The sequence below is a fragment of the Nematostella vectensis genome, chromosome 2 (genome assembly GCF_932526225.1).
Source record: "Nematostella vectensis chromosome 2, jaNemVect1.1, whole genome shotgun sequence".
NCBI classification, from domain to species: domain Eukaryota; kingdom Metazoa; phylum Cnidaria; class Anthozoa; order Actiniaria; family Edwardsiidae; genus Nematostella; species Nematostella vectensis.
In genome coordinates, this window is record NC_064035.1 from 18,729,830 (window position 1) to 18,740,973 (window position 11,144).

At 37.5% G+C, this 11,144-nt stretch overlaps 1 protein-coding gene across 9 annotated transcripts in view; it reads right to left on the bottom strand.

Annotated features, from left to right (window-relative positions):
* LOC5504235 (serine/threonine-protein kinase MRCK alpha) overlaps positions 1 to 9,168 on the bottom strand; it is a 29,952-nt gene extending 20,784 nt beyond the window's left edge. For 8 of the 9 annotated variants that reach the window (XM_048723274.1, XM_048723273.1, XM_048723270.1 and 5 more), the window contains exons 1-16: positions 8,660 to 9,167; positions 8,490 to 8,581; positions 8,319 to 8,402; positions 6,544 to 6,639; positions 5,590 to 5,738; positions 4,949 to 5,042; positions 3,974 to 4,030; positions 3,540 to 3,683; positions 3,136 to 3,197; positions 2,773 to 2,873; positions 2,402 to 2,484; positions 2,171 to 2,250; positions 1,789 to 1,877; positions 1,618 to 1,704; positions 1,224 to 1,349; positions 296 to 379 (exon numbers count right to left, since the gene is read on the bottom strand). In XM_048723274.1, coding sequence (XP_048579231.1) covers positions 296 to 379; positions 1,224 to 1,349; positions 1,618 to 1,704; positions 1,789 to 1,877; positions 2,171 to 2,250; positions 2,402 to 2,484; positions 2,773 to 2,873; positions 3,136 to 3,197; positions 3,540 to 3,683; positions 3,974 to 4,030; positions 4,949 to 5,042; positions 5,590 to 5,738; positions 6,544 to 6,639; positions 8,319 to 8,402; positions 8,490 to 8,581; positions 8,660 to 8,840 — 1,609 coding nt within the window. In that variant the 5' untranslated portion in view covers positions 8,841 to 9,167. Of the gene's footprint in view, positions 1 to 295; positions 380 to 1,223; positions 1,350 to 1,617; positions 1,705 to 1,788; positions 1,878 to 2,170; positions 2,251 to 2,401; positions 2,485 to 2,772; positions 2,874 to 3,135; positions 3,198 to 3,539; positions 3,684 to 3,973; positions 4,031 to 4,948; positions 5,043 to 5,589; positions 5,739 to 6,543; positions 6,640 to 8,318; positions 8,403 to 8,489; positions 8,582 to 8,659 lie in introns of all 9 variants that reach the window. The other variant, XM_048723272.1, reaches the window with a different exon arrangement.
* Positions 9,169 to 11,144: the final 1,976 nt, after the last annotated feature.

Sequence of the window (11,144 nt, forward strand, 5' to 3'; positions counted from 1 at the left end):
CATCAAAGTTTAAAGGAAATCAAAACCTTATTGAGTCCACATAATAAGCCTAACAATTTGCTGTGAGTTCTTAACACCATTACAGCTTCAAATAGTTAATTCTAGGGAAACTGAGAACAATGTTAGTAGAAGCTGAAAAAACAAACAAATCTAGTCACTTTAAGCTGTGCTTTATGCATATTTAAAAAAAACAATTGGTTACAGGTTTATGTGCTTAGATGTATAATGTGGTTGCACTGGATTGATAAACTGCTTGCAACATGGAGCAGTAGACTAGAACTACTTTGTCATGTACCTTCCACAGTAGTCTCCAGTTCCTTTCTGCTATTTAAAGCTTCATGTAACTCCTTGTCTTGCTCTGTCATTTGAGCATCAAATTCTAATAATAGAGAAAAATAACAACTCAAGTATCTGAAAGCTGTCCATCTTACTTTGTCTATTATTATTAGGCTGTCACTATTTTGAGTAAATCTATACAATCTTCATGAGTTAGCCCTACTGCCCCTCCCCAAATAACCACTGCCACCCTTCTAAAAATGAGAAGACCTTTGTCTGTTTGTAAAAGGAAAAACCATCACACATTTTTTCTGATTCCAGCCTTAAACACTATTCATGAAATAAATAAGTTGCACATCCTCCCTTAGATACTGCTGAAGATAAAAAAAAAACAATGTTTAGTATAAACAGCAAATGGCAGTTCCGAGGCCATAGGTTATAGGTACTAATCATGTGCAAACATAAAAGTTTAATGAACTCCAGTAATGCCAGAGCAATACATGGATAGCCTTTAACCCCATGGGGCTTACTGGGTGAACTGCACTCATTTCCCATGGGGCCCTAGTCTTTTGTTCAAATTGACAGACTCAAATTGACCTGGGGTTGATTAAGTAAATATTACTAAAAAACCATCCAATTTCAGGCTTACCAATAGTAAAAAGAGTTTATTCTACATTGAATTTTCTTTCAGATCATATATATAAATGTTTCTATGCCCCAAGTCACGTACTTTGGGGGCTCACAAAATGTGGAGTATCATATGATTCCCCTCGTACCTTTGGTACGATGTCAAACTGTCATTTGCCAATCGCAATATCGAAATAGGTGTATATACTGTATTATACACTGGGCCCCTGACTGTATCCTATATAATAATTGAATAAAATAATGCCACTGCATTATAGCAAATAGCAGGAGATGATCAGATAATGAGCAAAATCACCTACCCATGACTTTCTGCTTCATGGACAGCAGCTCATCCTTGAGTTTCTTTACTTCCATGGAATCCACTTGGTCATTACCAGGATCATTGGTTATCATCGCCGACTGTTCTCGTACTACTTTGGTGGACTCTGCAAGAGAATTTGAAAAAGTCCTGAAAAAGTAATATTTGAACAAAAAACACAGTGTAAAGTGAAAATAAAGCCCAATTTCTAGTACTAAAGTGTAGAAGTTGCTATATTGTAAGTATCTCATTTTGCCTTGAGAATTGTATCTGGTCATATCCAAATTGAACATTTTTGACAATATTTTGCACTTACAGTAAACCCACTTGAATGGCTCTTAAAACTCCTATAACGCTAGCCCCTGCAAGCTCTAAAGAACATCACATAGACCCACCTTGTAGTTTGCGAGCGAGATCCTTCTTCTCTCGTTCAAGTCTCTCAATCCGTCTCTCGTAGGCTTCCACAGAGAGTGAACTAGGAGCTAGAGGGGAAAAAACACAACAGTTTCAAAACTACAAAATAGCCAGTTTTTAAAATTTTAACATGTGAAACACTCTATGCTCACCATTGCTAGGTACTGGATGTAATGTTATGTCTTCATTCTTTTTCACATTCTTTTGATCAGTCAGATCTGGTGCACAGTCGGAAATCAAGCTGTTGATTGGACCATACAAATTAATTGACAAATTAAGGAAATTTTTTATTTGTATTCCACTTTTTTTTCCTCCACTATAATAATCCAAAACATACAATTATATATTTAATTTAAGCAATATATAACTCTGCCTACATTGATTAGCACCGCTATTTGCAGGCTTATTTTATGTAAAAACTGTAACAATATTTTATGATAATAAATGTAACTGAACTAATGTAAACCAAGCTAGCAAAATAAAACCCAAAAAAAGAACAAGACCATCTGAAAAAATACAGATATTTTTCAATACCTATTTTCTGTGAAAGTAAATCCAAGAAAAGGAAGATGGTGGCCTGTGAACGGCGCTGCACAGGAAGGGCGAGTAGCTTCCTGGAATATCCAGAATAAACAATGTCAGGATTTCTTGGAAAATCAAAAATAAGAAACCACACTATAAAAGTCTCTTGGAATACCAGATCAACAGTCCCAAGATAATAGTTTCTAAGACCCAAGGAAATAAATATAAAACTATCAATCTTACATTTGCTTTGGATTCTTCAATGTCCACATCAAAGTTAGAGGTATCTGTTGGACTGCTCACTTCTGGGATATAAGGTGGGGTCACTGTACAAGAAAGATAGAAACATTCACCTGGATTCTCCACATCTATTGCTCTAAAAGCATAGTGAATTTTTAGGGCTTTTGTCCCTAGAAGAAAGGAGTGTTAACAAGTAGTGGAAATAAATGCATTAAGCATGGGAATCCCATTTCCAGAAAGAGTGTCTAGTCAGGCTCTAAACCCTAGGAAGTTTGGGGTCAGGTGTTTAAAAAAGGAAAGGTGACAGCTGATGATTTCACTTCTCTGAATTTGTTCACTTTTGGAACAAAAGTATGAAGCAGTGTTCCACTCACTATAATGAATCCCTTCCCAGTCGATGCCTTCAAAAAAGGAGTGGTTCTTGAAGTCTTCCATTCCATTCTGTCCCAATCTTTGTGAAGCCTTACAGCAAAGTCTATCAACATCAAATGACAGATTTACAAAATATTTAAGAAGAATTATTTAATTTAGATCCCAGGCCACTACAATCTACGGTACTAACTTTAGGAAATGTATGTAGATATTTGTAAATGGAAATTTTGGCTAATGGATACAAATAAAATTATATATGGCTATGATCGATGCAACCTAGACTCACTGCCTAAGCATGCAGTTAGAAGCTTGGTTCTACTAAACAACCACACATTATACATTGATTATTTTTATACAATGCTTACCTTTGCATCAAATCTTTAGCATTGTTTGAGATTTCTACATCAGAAGGGTAATTGAACTTCCCCTAGAAAAACAAATGACATTATTAACTGATACAGTACTTATGCAATAACCAGAAAAAGACAACTGACAGCTTTAAAGAAGACACACAAAAAAGTAATAATACAATACAGCCTTGAAACTATGTATCCTTGAACCCTCAAATGTAGAACACAAACCCTAGCCCTAACTTCAAACTTGGTACCTAAAACTCCATGCCAATTTTAAGAGTTCCCAAGGGACTGCCTTCAAGTTGCTCTACTTACGTAATTCAACCAAGTTTACAGAGTTCTACTATGTTGTTCAAAACACAGACTTGTGAAGCAAAATAGATCTAATTGTCAATACGAGTGAGTGAGTTATTTACCGTATGTGCCATGATCTTGCTGTATGTTTCCAGAAGAGATTCTGCATAAAATGGTGTCTCTCCAAACAACATTTCATACATGCACACTCCTAAAGACCACCAGTCGCATTCCACCCCATACTTCCCTTTTCCATCCTCCATTGCCTAGTAATATAATGAATTGATGAAATTTAGTTTATTTTAGTGTAAATTAAACCTGTCACTAACTTATTACAACAACAAAAACAATAACGACAATAGCAATAACAACAACAACAACAACAACAACAACAACAACAACAACAACAATAATAAAGTAATAACAAAAATTAAAATAATAATGGTGGTAATACTACATAAAATCAATTGCTGTTGGGTTAAAACCATTTCATATGTAAGAATAAGATTTAAGCTGACCAAGTCATAAATTAAGATGAATCAGATTACAAACCCACCTGTAAAATCTCTGGAGAAATGTAGTCAGGAGTCCCAACAGCAACAGATGAGTTGACCTATGACATGAAAAGGTTAGCAAACAGATGAGTTAACCTATGACATGAAAAGGTTAGCAAACAGATGAGTTAACCTATGACATGAAAAAGTTAGCAAACAGATGAGTTAACCTATGACATGAAAAGGTTAGCAAACAGATGAGTTAACCTATGACATGAAAAGGTTAGCAAACAGATGAGTTAACCTATGGCATGAAAAAGTTAGCAAACAGATGAGTTAACCTATGACATGAAAAGGTTAGCAAACAGATGAGTTAACCTATGACATGAAAAAGTTAGCAAACAGATGAGTTAACCTATGACATGAAAAAGTTAGCAAACAGATGAGTTAACCTATGACATGAAAAGGTTAGCAAACAGATGAGTTAACCTATGACATGAAAAAGTTAGCAAACAGATGAGTTAACCTATGACATGAAAAGGTTAGCAAACTGACAGCAACAGATGAGTTAACCTATGACATGATAAGGTTAGCAAACTGATTGCATTGGTCAACAGATGAGTTAACCTATGAGATGCAAAGGTTAGCAAATTGATCGCATTGGTTAGCAAATTGATCGCATTGGTTAGCAAACTGATCCCATTGGTTAGCAAACTGATCACATAGGTTTATCTCTGCCAAGTTTAGTTGTAAATTGAGATAACAACTGGGCTGATTAAAAATAAATTCTGGTTGTAACCGAGATTACTGCAACTTTAAACATAACTTAACAAATAACTTGGTAAATATAAATTCAGCTGGATGTTAGAGCGTTTTTAAAAACCTATGAAATACTTTTTACAGCTTTTTAGTTTATTTAGTACTAATACACTGTAATGTCTTTGTTCTCTTTTGTTCTGGCTTGACTATTACACTTTAAAAGTTACATTTTGTTGGTCAGGATTTTAAAAACCACCCTAACTGTGATGTTTACTTACAGTGCCATCTTTCCCAAGCTTTTGACAGGAGCCAAAGTCTGCCAATCTTATGTGGCCGCTAACATCCAACAGCACATTATCCGGTTTGACATCCCTGTGAGCAAAATATATACAAAGTAATCTTAGTTTGAGTTTTCAAGGTTCCACTGTAAAAAAACCCTTGACGGTTTGAAGGTTGCTGGTGCATATATTTTTTTAATGCATCCAATGATACAGAATCCTTCTTAATATTTGCCATTTACTCTGATAATAAGCTGCTAGAGAGTATTTGTTGTAAATAACATTCAGAAATTATAATAATTCAGATCAATTTTTAACATACTATGTGTACCTGAAAGTTTTAAATAAAGATGCAAGCATAAGGTAAAGTCAGTAAGATGTGAAGAAAATAGCACTTCACATCACATCTATTCCACAGCTGAACGGTATTTATCATGAGATAAAAAAGACATTTTTCTTACACTATTTCGGTAAATACCAAAATGGGTTATGTTTTTGCAAGAAAGCCTAACAAAACTATATCTGTAGATCAAAGGTTGCATTCAGTTTCACCATTACTTTTCCTTACTCAAGAATGAATTGTTATATTTAACATATCAATATTTCCTGTTTGGAGTAAATAGGTAGTCCATTAAGATTACCTGTGAACATACTCCATTTTGTGTATGGCAGCAACAGCCAGAACCACCTCGGCCAGGTAGAATTTAGCCATGTCTTCAGGCAAATGATCTTCATATTTACTTAGTAACGTCAACAAATCCCCGCCACTATAGTAGTCCATCACAAAATACTGGGGGATAAAAACACAGCAATAATTACTCACAGGTATCCGAGTAAGAAAAATACCTATGGTCATGATCATGGGTTGTGCATGGCATGATGGCGAGGGAGGGTAGCTACTGCCCATCCCTTCACAATGATAGTTCACTGTCGCCACGGGAAGAAAATTTGAGATCCCCTCCCTACAAACAAAATGCAGTCAATCCCTGTTTTCCCCTAATTAGAGTTTCAGGTACGGTTGTGATAAGATGTTAAAATGAAATGGTTAAAGATATTTGGTCGCTGGATGATATATGTTTGAGTAGTGTCAACTATAAGATACTGAGGTAAATAATCTGTCAATTGCCAGTTTTGTATATTAATAAAAGAATGAGGTGATAGGCACTCCATTCATCACTGTAATGTAGCATTAGCTTAGTTTATTTAATAGAGAATCAATGTTTTGCCATGCTTAGGAAATAAGAAAAATACTGCAATAAAATAGCACTATAGTTAAATATTTAATCACACTTTTAAAAGAAAGGAGGTCAATGTTTGCAGTCTAAAATGCTAATAGAACCATGTTTGGACAAGCACCAAAAATTTAATAGATGAATGAAATGTTTATCACATTATTGAAAACATTGCATGAAACTGAATATATCAAAAGATAAAAGAAATTGTGATTTCTGTACGCCTAGATGGTTTATTTTAATATAATATAATATCTTGTCTAGAAAAGGGTACATGCAATGATTTGCTTATGGTTAAACATGCAGAAATATATGTGTGACAAAACTGTGGAATTAATGATACCCAATAAACAAGAAGCCTACCAAATAGTCATCATCTTGGAAGGCATAGTGCAAGGTGGTGATCCATCGTTTGTCGCCATAAACCAGCACATCACGCTCCTCTTTAAAACATGCAGTCTAAAATTCAGCAAAACAAGCCAATGAAAAACACAGAAATGTTACTAATTTGTTTATACAGACATAAAATAAATGTATTAAATACGTATTAAAAAGATATATTTGTGTGAAATAAACCCCAAAGAAATGTCATAAATGAATGTGAAACATAACGAAATCTTTATCATATACAAGGGGATACAAGACTAGGGGTTAGAGACAGCATCTAGTCAGAATCATATATTGGATAAATCATATAGAGGTGAAGGAAAAAGAGGTTTAATATTTACTCATTACAAAATCTTCATATCTTGGATAAATTATATAGAGGTGAAGGAAAACAAGGTCAGGCACTACTCTTATTAGAAAACCTTCACCAAGACCGGAAGTGAAATAATTAGGTAATAAACTGTTACCCAATCAGAACAACCACAGCTACAAACAGAAAACCAAAACAGATCATTTCCTGTGGCAAAGCCTATCTGTCTTTCTAAACCTGTGAGTTGGCTTCAAAATACGATCATTTTTCGTGCCATCCGTCAGAGAGCTTGGTGTTGAGGCCGTGAGATAAGTGTGAGACAGATAAGAAAACGTTACAGATGAAGTCGTCCAACTTCATATGATCAACAGGTTACCGCGGGTCTTGACGAATTTTACGCCCCATTTAGCGAGGGTAAACGATGCTATGTCCAGAAGGCATCGAGGGAAACTAAAATTACTGCCCCCCTAGGAGACTCATTGTGAGTTGTGTCTAGTAAAAATAATTCTTGTTCAAATTGAAGTGAAACAAAAAGCGCTTTATACCAGGCGCTGTAAACACTCGTGGGCAAGCACACGAAGAAAATAAAATAGTTTAGATTCGGTGTGAAGCAATGCAATTAAATAATTTCGAACCCTCACGAAATTAATAAATAAGAGACCAACCCTCAGACGCTGAAAATACCACAGCTAGTATTAGTTTACTAAGACTGAAAAGTGCCGGATGAAAGCCAGGATATTTTTTAGATTGAAGAAGTCTTATATGTCGATAATGCAGTAATGAACAGGGATTAATCCAAGAAAGTGTGAGCCTGAATTTAAGTTGGCAGCGTTCGGATTTTCTGCGAACTAGAGCGAGATCGAATGATTTGATATTGGCGAACGAATTTGACAGATGTACCACGAAAGAGTTCGAAATTCCTTCACCGTTAGTGGTGTGTGGATCAATAATACTAGAGATACGGCGGAAATCAAGAAATGCCCTCATCACGAGTTCTCTGCCTCGCAATCTGAATGATTCATATGGCTATGATGATGCGGCGTTCGAGTGAGATAGACCTGCTAAAACAAATCAGCATGTTTTTGGCTGTCAGTGATGAAAGTATTGGGGACTGATGCCGGTAGCCAGTTGATATAGTTTCTTCCTGCTGCGATATCTTCCTATTCAGTTGTCGTCAAAATGCGTTCTAGGAAGAATTCACGAGGCATATTTCGGAGTGGTGTTAGGAGGCTAGAAGTAAGGTTGTGTTGTTAAACAATATTGACCCATAGCTTGAGTTTGTCTCGTGAACTCGACATCTTTTGATGCTTGCTTAAACCATACAACGCCATTTGAAAGCAAGATTCGAGCGCGATTTTACGGTTAGATATCTTAAAACAGAGAACCTACAACCAATACAAAATCACAATGAATTTGAGCCAAGACACAACAAAGAGCCTACCTCGGCTCGCTTTAGCATTTCCCACTTGTTCAAAGTCTTCATTGCGTAAATGCGCTCCGAAGACTTCTGGCGAACTACTGTGACCTAGGTAGAAGAAGTCCCTTAACACACTGTCTATAATAGCGATTTCACAAAACCAAACATGGACTGAGAACATGTATTAAAATCTACCTCTCCAAAAGCTCCTTTCCCAATGAGACATATAGGTTCGAAGTCTTCGCGATGTAAGCGAAACTGCTTGATTTTTGTTGCAACCGGCTTGACTAGGATAAACAAAATAGACGAATAAGGACGGCGCAGGCTTCAATAGACTCTCATCGAGAGACGTGAGACGTTCTTACCATTTTCTATAAACTCAGAAATATTTTTATCCCGGCGTAAGGTAGAGTTGCAGCACTCATCGTAGAGTAAGAGTAAGATATCGAGAAACGTTTCGATGCTGTAAGAGCCTTTCTCTTTACTTCCAAAGCTAAACCACTGCTCGAGCTGCTTCAGTCTTCCTTTAACTGAGTCACTAGCCATGGTGTGTTCAGTCCATGGAGTAATTATAGACTCGGAGTGCTAGACGGACAACCAGATCCAAGGGAATGCATCCTTCGGCGTTAGACTGCCTTACACACACTTGCGCCAAAAACAACCCATACACACCACAGCAAACCGCATAAAGGAATAGCTCTTCACCGGCACACTGCAACTACGATCGCGAAAATACACTCCTGATCTGAGCACGGTGGCCTGAAAAGTTCCTTTCAGTCCAATAAACGCTCCGTTATTTTGGCCAATCTTCGACTTGTATTCTGCACAACAACAATGCGAGACGAGCTGGTGAGGAAGATGGCCGACCAAGCGCGCACGGCACCCCGGGACAAGCCAAGCCTACATTCCAATGACATCACCTGTACACGGAATCATGGGTAATGAGTGGATAGGCGAAAAAAAGTGCGGAAGGCAAAGGTAAACGCCTGAGAAAGGCAACCTTAGAAATGCAAATGTACTTACTCAGGAATATTAAAGATTATCAAGCATTTTATCAATTTTAAAATTAATCCTCTAACCTTTACTTGCTCGAACATAAAAAAAAATGTGCACGCACGCGCGCATAAAAAGTCGAACTCGACATGACAACGGTGGGTAAATTTACAGTGAAAACATTATTAGACTTCCTCTAGTTTTGAACTAACATAAAAAGGTTTGAGCTAGTTCGACTCTAGTAATCCGGATTTTTAGTTTGTGTATCGGAGTTTAAATGACTTTACAAAAACTCGCGTCGGACCTTGTGGTCTGAGTTGACAGTTGATTATGAAACAAAACCTTTTATATAAAAGACGACGACAACGCAGAGTATTCGCCTGCTCTGCCGAAACATCGTTTCAAGAAAACTAACTCTGCGTTGTTGTCGACTTTTCCTTTTAAAGGTTTTAAACTGAAAGCTAGGACACCGGATCCGAGGTAAATCTCAGAGACTACTCTAGACTCAGCAGTGTTACTGAGATGTTGGCTAAGTTGCAATGGAGGGAACGCTCTAATGATAGGAAAATCGCTAGATTAGCATTAATGTACAAAATTGTGAATAATTTAGTTGCCATTAAGGCAGAAGATTATGTTTCATTTTCTACAACCATAACTAGGAGGAATCATGACCAAAAATTAGATGTTCTGTCCCCCAGAACCGATATTTATAAATTCTCGTTTTTTCCACGCACTGTTCCACAGTGGAACAGTTTGCCAAGCTACACAGTGAATGCAAAAAGTGTTGCTTCCTTTAAGGCATTAATTCCCTAGACCTATGTATTTCTTTTTCCAGTTCACATCAAGTCATTTATTTAATATCATATTCATACTGAATTGATACATATATATGTATATTTATAATCTTGGTATTTAGCAACCTAGCTTTACTGAGCAAATAAACTGAAACTGAATCGAGTCCAGTTCGAGTGTACGGGATATCCGAGTTTGAGGTAATGGGGTTCTACTGCTGTGCCCCATATACTGATGACTCCAGTTCCGATACCTCAAACCTCTGAGAGAAATACTTGATTATTCGACGTCAGTCAACAGGATTGAGCTTATTCAAGGGAAACTAATTTTGATTCAAGGTATAACAAATAATGTTCACGATTGAGCTGCGGCGCTCATGGCTGCCGGTTGTAAAATTCGTAGCTCCGTATCGTTGCGTCTGTGAACCTATTCTGTTCGCCCTTGAAGTCAGTATGTCGCCTAGTATCGTTTGTAATATCCCGATACTCATTTTTGTGTACTTTTTCTCAACCCCGAACATCTGCTGGGTGTTTTATGGCCTCCTTGGTTTCCCCTCGGCACCGAGACAGAACTCGACCCGCCATCTTGGATTGCCGGCCTGGCTTGGAGCCTGAACTGAACTGAACGGAGCCTGAACTGAAGTCCTTCCGGAAAACATGTCCCAAACAACGTATCTCCGCCGAACTCTGGTCAACGCTCAATAATCTGGGAATAAGGAAGCCTTATCGGAGAAAACGTGCTGGGACTAAACGCAAAATCTATCACGGTCCCCTTGTGTTGGATCTTACCACAGAGTCCCCGGCATCGCCCTACCCTGTTGCACCTGTCCCAAGATCGCCGTTCTTCCTACCCAATATCATCTACTGCAATCCTCGATCTATTGCACCTAAGATTGACGAACTACAAGCGGCGGTGGATAATAATGGAGCTAATATTGTGGCAGTCAGCGAAACCTGGTTGAGTGCTGCCATTCCGGATTCCGCCATTCACTTATCGGACTTCATTTGTTTCAGACGGGACAGACAGGAGTATGCATCTACATCCATTCATCCTTCCCTTGCACTC